Here is a 22857-nt window from a genome sequence, read left to right as displayed (position 1 = left end):
GGCCTCAGCGGGCCCAACGGGACCAGCGCTGCCCGTGCTTGGTGTGGGGATTGCGGCCCGACGGCCGATGGAAGGTAAAAACAGCCCAGAGCGACATTTGCAGTGAAAGCTACCGGCAGAATTTATTCTGCACCCTGGACAGAAGGGCTGCAGCCGCTCCTCAGCGAGCGGCGCCTCCGTGACAGTCCCGCATGAGAACAGGGCTGCTCTCAGCCGCTGCGTTTTCCCTTCCCGTGTGGCACCTTTCCCAGTAGCGGCATGTTCGCTTTAGCCGCGTGGAAACGTCCATCTCCAGACTCCCTCATTCACCGCGTTCATCATTCCCTCTCCCAGGCTGATTTTGCCGCTCCTCAGCCAGTAAGCTGAAGGCATTGGTGAATTATTCAGCCTCTGGGAAATGCCTGGGGAGATTTCAGTCTGAATGTTCAGGTCTTTACCTAAATTTCCCCACAATTTCAACATCCAGACTCTAGCAAAACCAACAACAAACACCTATCTTCCTCCTCCTGCTTTGCAGCACCCCTTGTTAAAGTTAGTCAATATAAACCTAAATTTAACAATAGCAGGTATTGCAAACTGAACAGAGCTCATGGACTGACAAGGAGGACATGGTGAAGAGCATGAAATATAATGAGGAAGGTTTTCTTTCCTCTGGTATCATTTATAAATAAATTCTCTGCTAGGGCTTTGGGTAGGCAGAGTTCTGCCAGGTTTATGAGGAGACTGAGGATGAAGGGTTAGGCTCTCCAATAGGATGATTCCCAAGTTTTCCAGTGAAAATCCCACTAGAGAGCCAGTACACTGTTGTTGCTTCACTACTGGACAGTTCAAGAAACCCCACACTGGGGCAAGCTTTTTGAGCCATGGTAGGCGGGATGAGGCAGCCATTCATGTGGGCATCTTCTGGTAGGAAATGTCAATGGAAGTTCTCAGGCTTGTGCTTTCGACAGCAGAATGTTCCCCAGTGTGTCTTCATCGGTGTTGTCATGTGTGATACCCTGACAGGCTTTTGGACCGTTGCCTGACCAAGCCTTCTCTCCTGGACTTTACAGATGAGAACATATGCCCCTCTCTGTGCATGGGAAAAGGGGTTTGGTTACAAAGCACCTTCCCAAAGGGGTTCTTTTTCACTGAACTTCCCTTGTGTCCAGCATATGTGTCACTGCTATCAGCTGCAGCAGCAGCTCTCATGCAGCATTGGAGCTGGAGGCTTAGGGCTCCACGTATGAGAGCAGGGAGGGTGGAAGGGGCTTCCCCAGCAAATACACCACAGTTGGCCATGCTAAAAAATGACTGCAGCTCTTGGAGACTCATTGTGTTCCAGGGTATAAATTCCTTCTAAGTAAATGCAAAGAATGAAAAACACCCAAGGTATGAAAAGCACCCAAATGTCAATATCATCTACTGTATACACAGCTGGTGAATATTGCTCTCCAAACAAGGCAGCTGATGGTGACTTTGTTTTTCTTACATTACCTGTGTTCGTACAAAGTCTTTGGTTTGTAAATTGTGTCGTTTTCATTTCACTCACTGAACTCTTACATGTTTCGGTGCTGTCAGCTTCACTTCAGGGGCTACTGAGCTGGGTTTGCTCCAATAGGAATAATGCACTAGCACTAAAACTACTCGGCTCTTGGAATTTTTAGAAGTTCAGGCCGTAACCAAAATGCATTTTTTAGCCCTTTCTGCCATCTAGTGCTCATCCCTCTTCGTGCAGTTGGACTCAGGAGACCCTGGGGCTCAATTCTGTACCCTAAACTGAGCCCACGGGCCACAGCAGCCTGGGGAAAAGACCTAGGTTTCAAAAGCAGTAAGCAGCTCTTGCTAGGTCCAGGGGTAGAATGTGATTTCCAAAATTGGGACTAGAAGGATTTGTGTTTTCAAACTCACCTTTTTTTTTTTTTTTTCAATCACCTGAGCCATAGTTTTAATCAAATATTGTCATTTGCAAGCCTTATAATTATAGTTGGGTTGGTTCTTATGTGGTGTAGTTAAAATTTGAGATATTCACCCACTCCGGTGATCCTTTTACCATAGCTGGGGGCTCCTCCTCCATCCCTAACTCCTCCATTTCTCCTTGTTTCAGTTGCTGTGTCAGGCCCACCAGTACTGCCAGGACTGGCGCAATGCTCCCTGTAGGTGTGAGGCAGATTAATATGGCAAAGCACAACACTGACTATGTGAGAAAGGGTTAGCCATGTATGCTTTGTGGGATAGTACAGTAGCAATACTTGGTTAAGCATACAACTACTAGCAACATAATCAGTCAGAGATACATCTCATTGTGCTTTTGCAGCGTTCTCTGGGAGGGATTTACAAGCTCTTCTCCCCCTCCACCAAAGCAGGCAGGCTGAAGGTAAAGCTATTCCAAGGGAGATGTAACAGATCAACAAAAGGGTTAAAATAACTTGTTTGAATAGCCTGCTTCTTGGGGTTCTGGACTTCCACTTTGCTCCTGTAAGTCAAAACTCCTCTTTCTTGTCAACAAGTGGAGTTGGCAAAACAAAGTTTTTATATAGTAATGTCACCTGTAAGTTTTATTTGCCTGCCCTGGCAGAAGAACAACCAAGCAAAAACAGTAACAAGAGAATTGCGGTGTTTTCCCCAATGCATTCGAACACAGTCCTTTTGTCTCTGCTCACACTGAGCTGCAGGCCTATCTACCTTTCTATAAGAGGTCTAGACTACCTTCATGCTTAATGAGGGAGGGTACTGACATTTTCCTGACAGACGCTTGTTCTTCCATGGGGAAACTGGGAAGAAGGAATGAAATTCTGTAGTGTAGCCCTAGTCCCTCCTGCCACGCTGTCCAGGGGTGGTTTTTCTCTCATTAGGCTGCAACAAATCTCTCTGCTAATGACTCTCTTAAAATTTTCCAGCATGAATCAAAAAGAACCAGGCATGTCTTGAAAAACCAGGAGCACTTATGTCTGCTTTAGGAAGAGTGGGACAAGAGTAATCAAGTTTTGCTATGCGCTCTGCTGAAGTCCTTACTATTTTTCTTTAGGTACAGTCCACTACTCTTGTCCTAGGTGCCCTCTCTTCAAAATGGGAAATAACCTGGTAGGTGGCCTTTAGGAGCAAAACTCTATCCAGTTCATCCATTTGTCTCTATATATGTCCAAGAACCGAGGCCTGAAGGTCTTTCTCACCCAGTCATCTACCAGCATGCACTTCAGATATTCACCCACTCCGGTGATCCTATTACCATAGCTGGGGGCTCCTCCTCCATCCCTAACTCCTCCATTTCTCCTTGTTTCAGTTGCTGTGTCAGGTCCACCAGTACTGCCAGGACTGGCGCAATGCTCCCTGTAGGTGTGAGGCAGATTAATATGGCAAAGCACAACACTGACTATGTGAGAAAAGGTTAGCCATGTATGCTTTGTGGGATAGTACAGTAGCAATACTTGGTTAAGCATACAACTACTAGCAACTACTGACATAATCAGTCAGAGATACATCTCATTGTGCTTTTGCAGCGTTCTCCGGGAGGGATTTACAAGCTGTTCTCCCCCTCCACCAAAGCAGGCAGGCTGAAGGTAAAGCTATTCCAGATGGAGGAAACCAGTAGGAACCTAAATATCTTGGTCTAGTGCAATGGAGTCTACAGAGAGTATTGTCCAATATTTCCTGTCGGGCAGAAAGGAGAGATTGGGACATTACTAAACATAAATAGCAGGGCGCTCTGTCACATTAAATACTTTACATGTTCACACCCTTGGCTGTACACAGCATGCAGGATGTTGGGGGCTTTTTTATTTTCCCTATGACTGTGCTTTCCTGAAGTGAAACCGTATACCTTGCTTTTGTAGAGCTGAGAGTCCTGATGCACATGGTTACAGATCACATATACTGGATAAAGAGGGAATATTATACATAGTGGGGAAAAGGAATATTATACATAAATGTAAAAGCGGGATATAGTGGAATTGGCCAGTGCCTCCCATAAGTCAGCTGAGTTGCAGTCTGGCAGGAAAAGCTTATGGAGGCAAGGCAGCATGCAGACTTCTGCTTAAACCCCACCAGAGGCGATCTTCACTTGTCCTTCTGAGATGTCCTGGTTTCAATAAAGCAAATGCAAATTCAATCCAAGGCTCCCCAGACACAGTCCTTCCTCTGGAGGCACATGTGTAACCCTGCCGGCATTAACATTAAGGTGTGGTGGGGCTGTGTCGCAGCAGTGTGTCTTTGTTGCCTTTCCTGTTCAGAAGCAAGAGGTGAGCAAGTTCCTCTTGGGGGCTGGTGTACTTTTCACAATCTTCTTTTGTTAGGAATGTACCGTGTTCTCTGTGACAGAGCCACCTCCAGTGCCTATAAAATTTCGTGAGTTAACCGATGGCAGGGAAGGCTCCGCCTCAGGGCTTGGTACCTCTTCTTTGTTGTCTCCCACCACTGACTCCTGCGAGCTGGTCTCCGGACTGGAAGCTGCCTGGAAGCTGGGCTCAGCCCCGAGGGGCTCATTGATCTGCAGGGGAAGCAGGGCCCGGTGCCGCATCAGGCTGTCATCACTGTTCTGGGCCTCCAGCGAGTTCCGGCGCTTGGCGTTCCTGTTGGCCATGGCGTTCTTCTGTGGCTCCTCGAAGCTCAGTGACAGGGTCACCGTTCCACTCCCAAAGCTGACTTTTTGCTTGCATCCACGCTGCTGCTGGCGCTGCCGCTCGGCGCAGGCTGGTAGAGGAAAAGGGTCCTCGTGGTTGCTCTTGCTGCTAATGGAGGAGGAAGGCGTGGAGCCGGTGGAGCCCCCCAGACTGTTGGAGCGCTTGCGGGACACGTTGCTCCGTCTCAGCGTGGCCCTGGCAGCCACTTTGAAAGCGTGGGCAGCTGTGCTGCAGCGCACCTCCTCGATTGTGTTGCGGGAGGGCTTGAAGAGGATGATGTACACTTTGTTGAAGAAGATGCAGGCCAGAAGCCCAAAGCTGGCAGCCAGTATTGCAATCACCTCCACAGCAGACACGAACTTGCCATACGTGCTGGCATAAGCAGGGATGAAGGAGATCCACACAATGAAGAATATGAGCATGCTGAAGGTGATGAACTTGGCCTCGTTAAAATTCTCAGGCAGCTTTCGAGACTTGAAGGCAAAGAAGAAACAGATGGCTGCCAGTAGGCAGGTGTAGCCAATGAGGAAGCCGAGTGCCATCAGGGAGCCTTCATGGCAGGTGATGAAGATGATCTCATCCTCCAGTTCATGGTTTCGGTAACTGGATGGTGGGGCAGTATAGAGCCATATCACACAGATGACAATCTGCACAAAAGTGCACAAGAAGACCAGGAGGAACTGAAGGTTGAGGCCCCACCACTTTCGGTGGAGACTTGTAGGGATCTTTGCCTCGAAGACAAGAAGGACACGGTTGGTTTTCACGAGGATGCAGGAGATGCAGAGGACAAAGCTGATGCCAAAAGCTGGCTGCCGCAGACGGCAAGTCCAATTCTGGGGCTCACCAATGAAGAACAATGAGCTGGAGAAGCAGCACAGCAAGGAAAAGAGGAGGAGGTAGGATAGCTCTCGGTTTGTGGCCTTGACAATGGGTGTGTTGCGAAATTTGGTGAAGACTCCCAGAACAAAAGAAGTCAGGAAAATTCCAAGCACAGCAAAGAGAGTCAGAGCAATCCCAAAGGGCTCAGTCCAGGCCAGAAACTCTATCTGCTTGGGGATGCAGGACGTGTGGTTCTCGTTGGACCAGTAATCCTCAGGGCACTTGTCACAGGCACTTGCATCTGAAAAAGAAGGGATAAGGAGAGGGGAGGTTTGTCAGAATGAGAAGCTGAAGTGTGGGATGACATGTATGACAGCTACACACCAACCTTGATCTTAAACACACGGAATGTTCTGCTCCTGTGTGCAGATCCCCCGAGTCATATATTGATGTCTCAGAGTTTCTTACACTGAAACAACTAACCTCCCATGGGCTGTATAGCAAAACACAAAGCAGGCTTGGTTCCAGCTTAAAAGAACTCCTGCCTCTGCACTCATATTTTTTGTAATTCATTTCTTGGCAAAACTTTGTAAATTTCGATTGCTATCAGCTCTTACACAGGCTCTGTTTTTCCCTCTTCCTTGTTCCTTCACTTTTATCTTCTAATTCTGTCTGTCTTCATACCTCTCACTTTTATCATCATTTGAATATCTTGCCTTTTGCTATTACAAAGAAAATTAAAATCGTGCCTGCCTCCTTAAATGCTTTGAGAGCCTATTTCATATTCCATGGAGGCAAGTCTTAGTGTTTAAATTGCTCTTCCCTGAAGGCAGGCAATGCCCTTGACTCCCAGCACATTCTCATTTCATGTTGGAATGCCAGGGAAAGATGTGTCTTAATGATATCACTCTCCCTACACCCAGCAAATGTGCCACTAATACTTGCAAAGGGAAAATTGCTGCCTCTGTCTCCTTCATGAAAGTAGTTGTGCCTGCTGTGATGGCATGCTCATGCCAATGGCTTGCATGATCAAAAAGCAAGGACCTGCTGCTTCTGCTCTTCTTCTTTGACTCAAATGGGTCTTGTGCTCTAGCAGGGAGGATCACAATTCTTTTGATGGCAGTAGAAAGGGGTTGAGAGTAGAGAGTTGGAGGTCTCAACTTACCTCTGCTTTTGGGATCCCAGCAGGATAGCAAGGAGCTGCAGTGAGTCCACAAACTCCTTTAACAGCAAGCACCCTCTGAGTTTTGCACCTGAGCACAGACACAGACTCTGACCATAGCTTCCAGTGCAGACATCGATGCTAATGAGAAAGTCAGGAATGCCCAGCTAATGAGGCCAAAGGCTTTCAAACTCGCTTGTTCTTGAGGTGTGGCTGGAGAGACCATCCATGACCTGATATGACACTGCTTTCCTAAGGACTTTTTGCCTCACCTAAAGTGTTTATTTAGAAATCTGGCACTAGATGCAAAAGCTCTGTCAGAAGCTGTGATCACCAGGTTATTTCATTTACATTCATTCAGCCAATAATTCTTATTTTTCTTGTGCCTTTTACCTGGAAGCTCATTACAAACTGCAAGCTGCAGACACAGCAAATTAATTTTGTGTAGCAGGGAATCTAGAAGCCTCTGACAGAGACAGGGGCACTTATTTAGCACCACACCCTCATGACACACTTTCACTGATGTCTTGTGGTGGCTTAGAGACCGTGCTGCCACTGAAGAGAGTAAACCAGTTCTCCCTCATACTGCAAGGCTACTCATTCTTTCCCTCTCCTTTGTGTTGTTAACACTAGAGGGCACGCATCTTCTCATTCTAGTTGGAATTCTAGCCTCCCAAGAGTTTGTTTTCAGGAAGACCAAAGACCTGACTCAAGTCGTTCAAGTACCAGCACTGCTCCCAGACAAAGCTGGGAAAGGACAGATTGTTTCCTACAGTAGCATCACTGTCTCAGCTGAATGAAACTGGATATAAAACTGCTCTCTATGCCTATAAAATTGGCAAGCACAGGAAATAAAGACTATTGCTGTCAGCTGAAATGGAAGCAGGAAACTGCTGCAAAAAAGAAGACCGTTTCCACCACCTCAGCCCCATAAATTTCACCTCCACACCAGAACTAGCTCCCAAAATGATGTGAAAAACACCAGAGGACCCCTATTATACATGACCAGAATTGCTTCTATTCAATCTGAAAATGCTGCTTCCAAGCATCCTATAGTACTATACGGTCATGCTAAAAAATATCATTCCTGTCTAATAGGACACAGATTCTCCCAAAGAACACTTGTTCAGTTTTGCAAGCAGTTTACTGAATTGTTCATCTCCGGCAAGATCTGGCAAAGTCTGCATTGTTTGCTGGGACCAGTGCACTGGAGAGGAGGAGGTCCTGAGTGCCTTACAGTGTGGAGAGAACTGATATCCTGAAAGGATTTACTTGTCTTTGTCAGCCTGGGGATGCCCAACACTGAGGGAGCACTAGTGGTGTTAGAAATTCATAATTTTTCAACCATTTCTAAACCTGAGTTTACCTTTTCTGTCTCCTCCAGAACCTGAGTGGCTTGATCCAAGCTCCCAATGAAACAAACGAAAAACATATTCATGGGTGCTTGGTAGGATCCAGGGATCCAGATTCTGATTTTTTGCAGTACCAGTGATCAACAGAACCTGTCGTTGGTGAGTCCCTAAAGAGAAATATTCCTCTCTGCTTGTGAAATCTGTGATGCAATGGATTTTATTTCTTTGTAAAGCATGAAATAAAACCCTGACATTTTGAGGAAAAGATGGAGGCAGACAGATAACTACAGAATTTAGGGTGGGAAATTGCTCCTTTCTCCAGGTTTTTGGAGGAAGAAAAGCCACTGCTACAGTGCAATAGAGTTTGCTTGTGGCTGCCTGAGAGGATTTCTATGGAAGTTGTTTTTCAAGTTCTCTGCCTTAATTTTCCTAATGCAGAGCAGAAGGGACAAGTAGGCTTAGCAGTAGACAGCACTCCTGAGGACCACAGGACTTAACTCCTGTAAGCTTTTCAGAAGTCCCTCAGACTTTCTGTGAAGCCTCCTGTCAAGGCAGGCACCAGCCCAGCAGGGCAGGGAAGTGATTTCAGCACTACTGTGGGCGATGCCCGGAGGGCGCTGAGCAGAGCAAGGCGCAGAGCAGCTCTGTGGGCGTTACCTGTCTCGTCGCTGTACTCCCCGTCGGGACAGTCCACGCACTCGAAGCAGCAGGTGGGCTCCCCCTCAATGATGCCCTTCCTCGTGCCTGGCAGGCAGTCCCTGCTGCAGTTGGAGAAAGGCACCTGCAAGAAAAGAGCCCGAGCAAGTTAATGGTGCCAATGCCTTACTATGGCAAGACCTCGGCTTCCTCCAAAGGTATTACTGCTTGGTTGGCATGCTGGATGAAGAGCCTCAAATGCTCACCTCTTCCTCCCACTGAACAGATACATTTTACACAATAGTCCTTCCTCAATCCATTGCATTGAGATTTCCTTGAAGGAACTCATCAAGGGATAGTAAGGAAGATCAGCAGATCTTTGTAATCTCCGCTGTGTTGTGGGCATTGCAAACTGGAATGTGACCATGATATACATACCCCAAAATAGTCATTAGATGATTAGAAGAAAAGACAATCAATCTCTACTGGCAGGAATTTGAGTCAGCCTTGGAGATGATGGGCCCTGATGTCTGATCCCCAGTCTGATATATTGCATATTGTCTGCTAAAAATTCATGGGAATTAAAATGGTTTTCTGAAACTCACTTCTTTAAGAACACTAAAGATGCAAATCAGTAGCACTTTACAGATCCAAAAGTTTCCAGACCTCTGCTGCTTGTACATTTATGCTGTGCCTGAGCCCACCTGAGCATTGTTGTGTCTCGGCAGCAAGTGGTTGCACAGGCACGCTCACTGCGTGCCTGAAGTACAATGACACAAGGACTTCAGCATGATAAATGGAAGCCTGGCCTTTGTAACACAGAATCATGACCCGAGGCTGAGCTCACTTTTTCTCAACTAAATTAAGGCAAAAGAGTTGACACAGAACATAGCTTTCTCACCTCAGGAGAGTTAAACCTACAATTTCCACTTCTAGCAAAGTACCACGATCCATACATAGTTAATGGGTCTTCTGTCTGGAAGACTCCATTCACCTTTTTGGAAGTTTGATGCTAGTTTATCCAAGTGCTGTCAACCTGCTGATCTCCAGGAACCTCCTGTGTTGATGCACGTACGCAATGAGTCCTAGCTATGGTTTAGAAGTTGCCTATATGCAGGTATCAACCTTAGCCACAGGGGAAGCAAGGCCCTCACTAATGACAATTGCTATGCAGAGCTGACTACTCTGTGGCTCAGGTGAGCGCAGTCTCTGTTGCCTATCACTCTGAAGTACAGCTGCAGCAGTTTGGGAATGCTGCTCCTAAGGTGTTCATCAGGATTACATCACTGATATGGCAGACACTCCCAGCTTGAAGCACTCTTTGCTGTTAGTGCCTATTGCTATAAACACAGTACTTGTATTCCTTGGGACAGTCTTTCAGCAGGCAGTGCATCCATCAAGAGGACTTCATCAGTCTAGGCTGTCTTTCCCTAGGCTGCCACCAGTGATTTTGAACAGAGCTGAATCAAAGGCCTGGCTGAAATCACACACTGCTTCCCCATTATCTACTAAGTTGACTGAGCTTCCAGGGAGGAAAATTAAATTGGTTTGGCATGATTTTATCTTAACAAATACATGTTGGTTTGTTCTTATCAGTTTATTATCCTCTAAGTGTTTATAAACTGTTTAATTTTTTTATCGAGTCTTTTAAGTTACTGAAGCTTAACTCAATTTTGTGTAATTCCCTTGGTTTCTTATAACTGCTTTAAAAACAGGTATTGCGATTGCTCTCTGATCCTTTGAGACATCATGCATCCTCCACATTTCTCAAAGATGAATTGCTAGTACTTTTGTGATTGCTTTGGCTGAATTCTTAAGTATTCTGTGGGGAATTTCATCAAGTTCTGCCAAAATGAATCTATCTATCTTACCTACTCTTTAACTCAGTCTCTTGCAAGTCTGCCCAATACTGAAGTTCCTGAATGTTAAAATTTAAACCTACATTTAAATTTTGTTGGGGATGACAGGAGGCACAGCGAGTGAAGTACTGGCTAATCTTTTTGAACAGAGCTTTTATCTGAAAGAAATTAGAAGTCTATATATTGAAAAAAAAGGCTGCAGCAGACACAGAGATTGCAAACCCCTCCACGGCACAAAATTTACATGTCCTGGCATTACACTCAGCAACATCCTGTTGCATTTTTAACAACAAACATAGTTTAAGACAGAGAATGAAGTTAAATACTGCACTGCTGTAGAGATTTAGACCAAGAGAACAAAATTACTGAGTTTAAGTAAAAACCAATAAATCCTAACTGTTGGGAAAAGTGCAAGATGCATTTGCAACAATCAGAAAGAGGGATTATAATATAAGAGTTTTTTAACTTCCACTTGTAGTTTGTGCTTAGAGACTCCAGCTGGGCTTAGAAAAGCTCTGAGCTCAGTATTTCTGTGGTAGTATGCTCTGTTCAATTCATGCCTCCTTCAGAGTGCTCTGGACTTGAACCAGAAATGAAGTTGAACTAAAGGAAAGCTGAACTCATGCTGTAACTGTTTTGAGTAAGTAGCTAAGGCAGAAGCATTACCTGATCTCTCAGCCAATGTGAATAATCACCTGGGAAGTGAATTGCCCTTGTTCATTGATCAGATGCTGGTTTAAGGCATTGAAACATCACAGCAGGGCCTGGCAGTGACATTTCTAAGCAAATGCTCTACTCCATGTCCATTTCCAGACAAGAAACCATATGCCTGCTCAATATTCCTTCTGGGAGTCAGAGTTTCTGCCTAGCTGGCTGCTGCCAGCTATGACAGCAGTTCATCTGGCTCTGGTCTGCAGATGTCTGCATCATGTTTCCATCATGTGGGTCAGACACAGTCTGGCTGCTAGTGACAATAATTATGCTGAAAAGATTTAACATTTGCAAGAGGGTGCAGAAGGACTTAGGCCTGACTGAAGTCAATTGATACATCTTGAGATCACTACTTCAGAGGCTGCAGAAGCATCCTTAAGGAGTATACCAAAAAAAAAAGCAGCAGGTGCTGGCATCTTCCACTATTTGAGCGCCATGTCCAAGTTAACCCAGGCAGATTGAAAGGGCTTGTTCTGTTTGCAAGGCAAGGGTGCGAGGAAGTGGATGAAGCCAGCAGAAAGAGTTGTAAATATAACTAAGAGCAAGAAGAGACACTTCTTGATACAGAGATAATGAGAGTGAAAGAGATGGCTCTTTTCGGCAATCAAACTACTGAGCTCAGGAAAATTTGATTTAGTCAACAACCAGACTCAGGTAATGAATTTCTCATCCCTTTTGAAACACTGCTATAAAATTATACTCTATCTGCTTGGGCCAGGAAAAAAGACATAATTTAAAACATTAATACCCAGGGTCAAGAAATATTCAGAAGGGGAGGAGACATTGTCTGTTATTTCAGTGTCTAAGAAGGGTATAAAAGACTATGGTGGAGACTCTGCATACAGTAAAGTAAATGGATCCTTTAATGAGACAGGGTGCCATAATATGAGGAGCATGAAGGGCTAGTTCAAGTTTCAGCTTCTGGATCTGGAAAATCTGTGAGGATTTAAGCACTTACCTCCTTAGAAAATCCACCCCATAGGATCTTGTTTTCATTGATAAAAAGCCTCTCCCCCTTCTTGGCATAAACGTTGTAGTGCCCAACTTCTTCAAAGACGACTGAGCCATCCTCCGGAGAGAGATGCCAGTTGATTATTGAGTAATTTCCTACCAGGTCCCCAAACTCATCAAAATCCACTTGCTCCCCCATGTTATTGGTGAAATTTAAGTGTCGCAGATGCTTGAGAACCTAGAGAGAGACAGAGAGACACTATGAATGCCCGTGTGTTACAACCCTACCACAGCACACATCTGCTACAGAGATAGAACTGGGAAGAATCACTTTACTGCAAACCTTAATATCTTCAAATGTTTTAATTGCAGCAGTAGGAGGTTTTCTGTCACATGGACACACAGTGCCTGTACAAACCTTGTAGACAACACAAGGTATTGTGGCCCTCTGGGTGGCTGGCAACCCATTTGTAACATTTACTGATGCTACACCATCATCCATTTAGCGTTCCTCTTCGGTCCTTTGAGTCACTTCTGCAAGCCCAGAGCTCTTTGTTAGGGCCAGGGAAGTGACAGCAGGCTCTCATGTGTTTCAGTCACCCATGCACCACTTCCACCTGCTCTTGCAACCACTGCATGAATGCTCTCAGTTGGTATATCTAGTCTCTGAATGACTGATCACTCAGAAACAGGAGTGCTTGAGAATCAACTTACTCTTAACTCTGGATTGAAAAAACCCAAGCCCAATGTGCTTCAGTAAGAAAACCCCAACAAATCAAGCTTATTTGCCATATTGCAGACCTGGAGAATTCTTACCACTTTTTTTTGCTTCTGTCTCATGGTTGCATAGTTGAAAGTAATCATTCTGCCTGTTCCCAAGAGTTGTTGCCTGTAATTTTCACCTCATGCCTTAAAGTGTCATATAGAATAATAAAATCATTAAGGCTGAAAAATACCTCCAAGATCATCAAGTCCACCATTAACCCAGCACTGCCCTATTCACCACCAAACCATGTCCCCAGGTGCCATCATCACGTTTTTTGAACACTTCCAGGAACGGTGATTTCACCACTTTCCTTGACAGCCTATTCCAAAGCCTGACTACCCTTTCAGTGAAAACTTTTTTCCTACTATTCAATCTAAGCCTTCTCTGGCACATCTTAAGGCCATTTCCTCTCATCTTGTTACCTGTGAGGAAAGAGTAACCTCCTCCTTGCCACAAGGAGGAGATAGAGATAAGGCCCCCCTAAGCCTCCTTTTCTCCAGCTAAACAGCCCCTCCTTCCCTCAGCCACTCCTCATCAGACTTATTTTCCAGACTCTTCACCTGCTCTGCTGCCCTTCTCTGGATGTGCTCCAGCCCCTCCATGTTTTTCTTGCAGCAAGGGGCCCAGAACTGGACACAGGATTTGAGGTGTGGCCTCGGCAGTGTCGTATATGGGGGGACAATCCCTGCTCTGGTCCTGCTGGCCACGTAATTGCTGATCCAGGCCAGGATGCCGTTGGCCTTCCTGGCCACCTGGGCACAGCTGGCTTATGTTCAGCTGGCTCTCAACCAGTATGCTGTATGTCCAGGGACAGCTGGACATCCCAGGGACAGCTGTAGTTGTAAAGTACATGATCTAGATAGCCTGACAAGTAGACCTAAGAAACTGCAGCATGAAAGAAAGCCTGTACTGGCAACTATGATACAATTCATCCACATCTTATTTCTGTTAAAAAAATAATTGCTGATTTATGCACTTATTGGATTTCTCCCTGAGCTCATCTATGGAAAGACGAAGTGACTGAGGGCACCTGGCTGTCAGCTCCCCCTAGACCTCAGCAACATAGCTGCTGCTGTGGTTCTACTGCCTGTGATAGCTTGTAAGCCCAGTCTCTCTCGCTCTCTCTGTGTCTCTCTCACCTGTGAGTGCCCAAACATACAACTCTGGAAGGCAAAATGGAAGAGAAAACAAAACTAGATCAATTTGTCTGGGTAGGAAGAGCCCTTTTCACCCCACAGACAGGACAGACAATATTGTTTTGATGAGTTCTTTTCACCGAGAAACACAGGGACAGGGGAACAGAATCACTTCATTAATTCCTGTCAGTTTTGCTAAATTGTCTCATTTTTCTCTGTTTCCTTTTAGGATCCTCCTATCTCAAGCTAAAATCCCCAGAGCCACAGATATCCTCCTCCCACTGCCTGTTTCAATACCAGCCTGATAGAGTCTGGAAAAATCATTGTAGTACTACAGATGATGTGGCCAACAATACCTTTTCATGTGATGTTGATGGAAGGATATCAAAATATTGCCTCAGTATTCAGTCTTTGAATAACAGGTGAGACAGAGAAGGCAGGATTTTTTCTGTCTTTCTCATCCCTGTTGCCCCTCCTCTGGAGACTAGCTTACCCATAAGGTGTGCAGCTGGAATGATCTCACCAAGGAACCAGGACCTGTTCCTGGAAGATCTCACCCTCTGATGGACACAGGAAAAGAAGGTGCTCTGTGCTGGCACTTTGCTGTGGAGAGCTGGGACATTGCCTGCTGTGGGTAAGGAAACAGAAACTGCTCCTGTCTCATTCCCCTCATTCCTGAGGAGTATCCAGGAAGATGCTACTTGCCCAGCTCCATCAATGGACAGTGAGAACAGAGCAGAAGCAGCTCTGGGGTCAAAACAGGTGACAGAGTCTGCATATCCACAGTGATGTGTTGTACTGCTTCATCTCACTTTGGCCTCATCTGCACAGTAGCTTTAATCTTGGTCTAGTTGTTACCAGAAATTTTGTCTGTCAGCAGTGCAGGTGCTCAGCAGGGCAGCTCACATTCCTCTGCAGGCTCTGGCACCTAGCACAGGGGGGCAGCTGCAGCTTTGATGTCCAGATCAGGTTTGTTCCTTATGCTGAGCCTAATGCCATGTTTCTCCTCACTCCAACTCAGTATGGCACTCTTATGCAGCACTACTGCATCCTTCTGAATGACACCAGGATATCCTGACTGAGTATCACTGCTGGGTTGAGCAGGAGACCTTGGCCTTGTTTGGACTGCAGTTGCTACTCACACTAGGAGACAATCTTGTAAAAGCCATACTGAAGATTCTTCAGTTCAAGTCCTGCCTCTCCCGGTCAGCTGCAGCAGCAGGAGACTCACTGGTCTTAGGGTCAGCAAGATGAATCATGGAGAAATTTCTGGATTCCCTGAATGCAATTTTTTGTTTGTTTAATTTTGTAACATTCATATAAATTAATCTGTTCCTTTGCCTTCCCTCCTGTCATCAAGTTTCTTAAAAGGTAATACATACCCCTGGCTTTTAGTGGGGTTTTGTAGGATTAGTTTGACAGGATCTTTCCCTTGGTTACACACACATACACCGGAAGATTCAGGTTATAAATGATTTCACGTGTGACCTGTCTGTCTCACGGTTAATTCACATAAAAGTGCTGACCTGCAATTAATGTTGTCTTTCCCGAAGCAGAGTATAACAGCCTTAGCTCTGCAATGGTAGCTAGCAGGTACAACGGGTACAAAATGTGTATCAGTTCATGCACGAAAGGCACATGACCTGATTAAAATCCCAAATGGAGAGGCAACAGGAACAACAGAAATAACAAAGCCCTTTTTTTTTTTTTTCTTTCCGAAAAACAACAAAGTTTTTCTTCAAATCTAAATTTCTGAGGGGCAGCTTGTAAAATGAACTACCAGAACATGTTTCTTTTTTAGAGAGCAAGAAAGTCCCAGGATCATATCTCTGTATCTCACCACTTCTGCTCTTTACAGGGTGAAAAAACAGTTTAAACAGACAAGGAATATATAAGCACTAAACATTGAAAGAGGAAGTTGTAGACTCTGAAGAACCACAGCACTATTTTATATTCACCAGTCTATCGATGATTAGCTAAAGACTTTACAGTTAAAAATGTGTCACTATGTTTTGTAACTAAAGATAGAAACATACATAACTCAATCCACAAAGACCTAAAAGACCCTACTTCAGCCAGGCCAACAGCATGTGTCAGGGGTAGCTGTGTCGTATCCTGGAACCAAGAATTTATGAAATAAATGCTGACCTTGTGGCTTGGATACACTGTCAGCAGCTGGTGGAAGCCTGTGGGGAGAGCATTGTGCAAGGTGCTGTCTTCAGGTATTTCTTTCTGTAATTTTTCCTTCTTTTCTTTTCTCTCTGTCACAGACTTCATGTTGAATTGCAATGCCTTTTAATTAAAACACCTATTATTGGAAAGGACTTGCAAGCTGCCCTCTAGTTCACCTTCCCATTATTCTTGGTAGGGCCATTTCCAGCCATGCAGCATCCCATACTTTATCCAGGCTAGATATTCTGGGTCATGTGCTTTTATGGGAGGATCATAAAGCTGTGACATAAATACAGTTGTATTAGACCAGGCTGGCAGCTCACCTGCCCAGGACTCTTTTGTACTATGGCCAACAGCAAATACCTACAACAGGAGCACAGGGGCTGTGATAATTCCCCTGAACACTCTCACCTGTTTTGCAGCTCAGTGACTTCCTGGGCCAGAGGTTTTGTACCCAATAACCTTCGGGTAGATTTTTCTTCCATGACGTTGCACATTTGCGTTCTGCACCTGTGCAAACTTTTCACATCCACAGCCTCCCACATTTTATGAGACAAGCACCTCTTCATCCCTTTTGGAACAGAGCAGCTACGAATCTCTTTTGATTATCTTCAGGCTTATATTGGCAAAGAACTGTTATTTGCCAGTCATCTTTTCCACGCCTCTCAGGACTTTATAATCACCTCTTTCTCAGGCTGCTGAGCCCTATCTGATGTTGCTACATCTTCTACAGAAGCTGTTTCACTGACCCTACTCTAAATATTCTCAGTCTTCTTCATCAGTTCTGAGCCTTGCACATGATACTGAAGTGAGATGCACCAAAGGGTTGACAAAGTGGCCCCAGGACACTCAGTTTATCTCTCTGTCCCTTTTTCACTGTGACTATTCTTGAAAGTGCATTTGCTTTTTTTGACTACTGTTCAGACAGACTTGAGGAGTCCACCCATAGATTTGATCAATTTCATTTGTGATGTCAGGTCTCATAATTTATTTTTATCCTCTGCTGACTATCTTTCAACCAACACACATGTAAGTTCTGAATTTGCTAACAGGCTACCAGAAGATACCTTTAAGAAGCCTGAGCATACTCTGTGAACAGAAGTTCCCTTATCCATACACATCCCAAAGGCTTCAAAGCACTTCAGGAGATTTGTGAGTTAGGGCTTCTCTTTAGAGAAGTCATGGTCTCTCTTCCTCAGTATATTCTATTTTTCCTTCCTATTTCTTTTAAACCCCAATTTCTAATAATGGGCTCAATCAGGCTCTGTTAGTTCCTTGGATCTCCTCCAGAACCCTTTCAGAAAATTGATGTCTCATCTGTCAGCTTTCTAGGCCTTGAGGCCTAAGATTTTTCAAGTGAGGAGATGGACACCACAGCCAGCTCTTCAGATACTTCATCTCTGAGCTCTGGCAGATCCCTTGGGTAAATATTGTTCACTTGCCCTGAAGTATAAAGATTAATTTTTCTCTTGTGTTCCGTAGTTTCTTCTATAGTAAGTTCAATTAGACAGATCCTCCTAAGTCCCACATAAATAACTGAACCTTCTTAAATTTGTCCATGAGGAGCACACTTTTCTTCTGTCATGGCCTTACCTTGTCTTCTGCAGTGATAATCTATGGCTTAACAGACAATCCTACTCCTGAAATGTTTAAAATAGGGTTTATGATCTTTTACTCCATTTCAGGATATTGCTTACTCGTTTTTCTAGCCTGCCTTGTTTTATTTTTACATTTAATCTGCCAGAGTTTATGAATCTTCCAATTTTACTCACTGGACATAACTCAGTTATCTGAAGGATGCTGTGTCACTTTTAGCAAACACCTAATACCTTTGTTTTGCCTTGCAAGCTTCCTTTCTGCCCCTTTTCTTGATCTGCAGTATACACTCAATTTCTGTCACTAGTATTGAGGCTGGTGGCAGGCAAAAACATCCATTTTAAATTTTGGATCCTGTCAGATAGCAGAGAATTTTGTATGTGCATGCATGCCCAAAGCAAAATTTTGAGCAGTCCTCTGAAGCACAAGCCACAGACTAGTTGTACATTTTGATAGCAGCTGGACTAAACAATACTGGCATGACCTAAATACTCCAATTAGTAGCAAGATAAGAGACAGATCCACCAGTTAGGAGGCTGATTGCAACCAAAACCTAGGAGTCAGGGCTAGAAACAAGAAAGTAAAGATCATGTTTGGATGAAAAACACTGGAAGTAGGGCAAGATCCTGGAGATGAAGATGTGGGAGATGTTGGGGGATGCTCAGTAACCTTGGCCAGTAATGCTTGAGAAAGGCAACTGAGAGGAGCTGCACAGTATAAAATGAGAATTTTCACTTTGACAGACCTCCACCATGTCCCTACCAGGAAGGGGAGACCTGATGATATAACACTGTGGGGAAAGCAAGAGTGTGTGAAATACCAAGCAGCTAAAAGTTGTAGTCGTGTTAATTCTTAAATGTAAATAAACGTCAGTATCCAGATGTGCTATGAGCCGTCCTTTAGTCTGTCTGAACTGACAGGTCCTTAACTAGTTCCATATACTGTCAAAAGTTGAATATCCTTGGCTTCTTTCTGCAGTTCCTTTTTGATGTGTTTCCTCCCTAGGTCAAATGGTCCTGCAATGGAAGAGAACCTGGGCATGTTATAGGTGTCTGTCACCATAAAAGATAAACAATCCCCTCCTAACACACAGTTGCTAGCAATCCTGTCTGACAACTAACATACATTTTTCCACTCTTAAGTTTTAATTTCTATCTACCTGTCTCTCTTCAGGCCTGTAAAACAGTTCTGGATTGATAGGTACCAAATGTTTTGCTCTTAGTTTTGGTAGAGTGTCCATGCTGAGAGCAGCCAACAGTACCACATCATGGCTCAGTGTGAACGTAGATGAAAAGCTGGCAACTGTCCTCTAGATGGCAAGTCCTGACTTTCACTTTGAATGCAGAGGGCCCAATCTCCTCTCTTGTTTCAGATCTCTCATCAAGCACATGGAGAAGATGCCTTCATAATCCTGTACCAGGCGTAAGGACTTGAGAGATCAGCTATTGCATTAATCCAGGAGTCATGGTGCCCAGGACCTGGGTTTTGCCAGGGGTCAAGAATCACGAGGAATATGCCCAGGCCAGTTCTGAAAGAGCCACTCATAAAATAATTTAGGAGAAATGTTGTCTGAAGTAATAGTTTTTTGGTGTTTTTCCTTTTATCATTTCACTTTCAATTACCTATGTGACAATCTTCATTTACAGACTAGCAAAACACAAGTTTTTACTTTCTGTGCAGGAACAAATGACTTCTGACAAATCAATGTAATTAATGCAGAAGTCACTTTATTGTGTACCTTATACCTTACTTATACATTCTAAAACTACTGTTCATGCAATGACACATTTTTTGATTGACTACGCGCTCTGCATGCACTTTCCAGGAAATATGATTGGTTACAGTCCAGTGCTTCACCACTCATCTTTATCTTGGTTCTTCTAATCTTGGTATTCTGATTTTCAGCTTCTTTTTTCTTAATATAGCATAATTTATGTTTCAGTAGCCTTGACAAATTCCAGACTGTTTGATAAAAGGACTGAAAAACAGCTAAAAATGGCTCAGCTGGTGCACCTGGTATAAACTATGGCCTAAACTATTCAAATACATTGCTACATTTCTGTATCAAATCCTTAATTCCTCTTGCATTCTCTAATTTGGAATATCTTTTTCTGCCCAGTTTTTATGTAGGGCCAACTCTCGGGCTCTCTGAAAGTCAGTGCTGTCATCACAGCATCAAGCAGTTCTGACACGTAGGAACTGAGCAGGAAGGAAGGTGCTGGCCCTGACTCCTTGTGTCAGTAATACCTGTTTCCAGAAGCCTGAGGCAGGGCAAGATGAATTTCACCCTTCTGTCCAAAGCATTCTTCATGCCAGCTGGAGCTGAACTTTCCTTCTCCTCTATAACCTCTCCTTCCTCCCTGTTGCCCTTTGTACACCAAGAGGGACAACATGTCATGCTGATGCTGTTTTTAAAACCAAGATGCTGGAATATGCCAACACCATTAATCACACCTTTTCCAAAGGTCATCCAGAAGATAATGGAATTCTTCAGCCAGTGAAGGATGTGATTCATTGCCTCACACCGCTTGCTACATTCACAGAATCATAGAATATTTTGTGTTGGAAGGGACCCACAAGGATCATCAACTCCAGCTCCTGGGCCTGCATAGGACATCCCAAGAATCACACCCTGTGCCTGAGAGCATTGTTCAAATGGTTCTTGAACTCTGTCAGGCTTGGTGCTATGACCACTGCCCTGTGGAGCCTATTCTAGTGCCCAACCACCCTCTGGGTGAAGAACCTTTTCTTAATATCTAATCTAAACCTCCCCTGTCACAGCTTCAGGCCATTCCCTTAGGTCCTATTTCTGGTGACCAGAATCCACCTAAGCTGCCTGGTTTCTATTGGTTTACTGTTCTGGAGAAGTGACTGTTAATATTTTTTATCACTATAAGGGTAACTTAGGTGGAGAAGCTGAAAGGTACCCAGGAACAGAGCTGTGATTCTCACTGTAAATACCTCACAAAAAATTTGGATGTCTTCCTGTAACACACATCCAGCTTCATGCACAAGGAGTGCCTGGTGTGTAGTTGGGATACTGAGCACTTCATGCCAAAATAATGAAAACCAGTCAGCACCTACTGTGCAAGGCCTGGGCTGTACTCCAGGATTGAAACTGTCAGTTTGGTAATAGGACAGATGAACAAAAGGAAATAGACTCTGGAAGAAGGGCTGCTGTCAAAGAGAACTGATGATCAGCCAGAGATAGGCAATATTTCAAGGGAAATTTGGCAAGACGAGATGGACATCCCAGCTCTGGTGAAATGCTAGATCTGCACTGAATTGGAAAAAAGAATGAAATCAAGAGTTCATTCAATACTCTAGAATAGCTGTGTGAAGCCTGAGAATAACTCAAGAACGTTCAATGTTGTTATGCTTTGATAAGAACCGAATGACTTCCTTGTAAAGCTAGGAAGGTTGTTGGATAACACAATTAAATGTGTATGACAAAAAAAATGTGCCATATGTTAGAAGTAATAATTTAAGCTATTCTTAATCTTTATTGAAGAAATTTAACTAACTGCACAAGACAAAGACCTGTTCATTATTGTAGGCAGCTCAGTAAAAACACTTCATGTGTTATGCAATGGAAAGAGCAAACAAAATATTAGTATATGAAAGTAAGAAAGAAAATGATACTGAAAATATAGTGTAAATAATACAAGTCTCCTCTAGAAAAAGCTGTTTGTTCGAGTTATTTGATCAGAAAAGAAGAATGAAATTAAATGAAGATCAGAGAGGTCCAGAGGTGGTGATAATAGCTCTTGGACAGTCTTGCATTTCAAGGGAAATGAAAGCATGGACTTACTTGTTTATGACACACGTAGTGATTTGTGGGAAAGAGGTGATACATTCTCCCAAAAGCAGAGACCCCTGTCCCTGCAAAGGCAACTGACCTTATTCAGGTCTCCAGAGAAATACAGGACATACAGCTGACATGACAAGATGTGCTGATTGTCATATTTTAACTGACAATCGGTTCTGTTCTGCTTCTGTCAAGGATATGATCCCTAGGCAGATGGGGGCTGGATCTCTCTCTGCCTCTTCCATTGACCAGTGCCCTGTCCTTGAGGAGGGACGGCACTGGTGCTGACATGGGGACCCATGCATACATTATGTCCTTTCTTGGTGAGAGAGATGCAGGATCTCCAACAGAAACTTGCAGAAACTGGGAGAGGAAGGAACTCATGGACTGTGTTGGAAATACCCTCACTTGCTGCTCATTGGAAGCTTGATGCTTCCCTTGTCTCATTCTATGCCGAGTGCTTAGTCTGCTTGGAAACTGGTGAAGCCTAGAGCTTCCTAAGACTAGGACCAGTTTTACTGCCTGTAACTGGGCTTGGTGGGTCAGCTTATGTGGGCTTCTCACCAGCAACCAAGTGACCCTGTTCTGCTGCTTAAAAACTGCAGCAACTTTGATGCTTTCTTGACTGTGAAAGGTGACAAAATGAACAAATTAATAGCTACTACTACAGCAGCAGAAGCAAGTAACGTAAACCAAAAATGTCAAAGGGAAGCATTTCTAAATGGGACTTGATATAAAATGGGACTAATCTGATATAGGATCAGATTTACTACAGTGCCATATTTACAAGGATGTCCAGAAACAAATCAAAAGCCTAGCTCTAGTGGATTTCATAGCAGAAGCTGCACAGCAAAACTTCAGAAAAACCCATTTGGTATTTACTTGTGGTTGAAGATGCCTTAATTCCATTGCAAACCTGAGTCTGAAATGCTTCTGAAAGACCTGTCTGGTGAGTCACAGGTGTTCCCAAAGGAATCAAGAAATGATCTTGCAACGTTTTGGCATTGCATGGCTGCTTTCCTAGAGCGATTTAACCATCAGTTAGGAGGCTGTAGGACACAGTAAGGATGGGACCAGGATATTTTGTTTCCCCAAGGTCCTCTACAACTCCTGCTGGCCCTGTGCATTCCTACAGTTCTAAATGCAATTGTCCACAGAACATCAGTCCTGAGCCTGTACTGTGTAATGCTTAGCTGATAGTAAACAGTACCTCACATAGGTGTGCTATAGAAAAAAAATGATTTTGCCCAGTGTGACCAAAGATTTACACAGGGAAACATGTGAAACCCTG

At 44.2% G+C, this 22857-nt stretch overlaps 1 protein-coding gene across 1 annotated transcript in view; it reads right to left on the bottom strand.

Annotated features, from left to right (window-relative positions):
• Positions 1-17: 17 nt before the first annotated feature.
• CASR (calcium sensing receptor) overlaps positions 18-22857 on the bottom strand; it is a 46184-nt gene continuing 23344 nt past the window's right edge. Inside the window, exons 5-7 of the mRNA XM_014884125.2 lie at positions 12096-12326; positions 8589-8712; positions 18-5718 (exon numbers count right to left, since the gene is read on the bottom strand). Of these exons, the coding sequence (XP_014739611.1) occupies positions 4268-5718; positions 8589-8712; positions 12096-12326 (1806 nt within the window). The 3' untranslated portion in view covers positions 18-4267. The remainder of the gene's footprint in view (positions 5719-8588; positions 8713-12095; positions 12327-22857) is intronic.

Source organism: Sturnus vulgaris, chromosome 2 (genome assembly GCF_052056855.1).
Source record: "Sturnus vulgaris isolate bStuVul1 chromosome 2, bStuVul1.hap1, whole genome shotgun sequence".
NCBI classification, from domain to species: Eukaryota; Metazoa; Chordata; class Aves; order Passeriformes; family Sturnidae; genus Sturnus; species Sturnus vulgaris.
The sequence above is the reverse complement of the archived record's forward strand: the minus strand, read 5'-3'. Positions and strand labels throughout refer to the sequence as shown.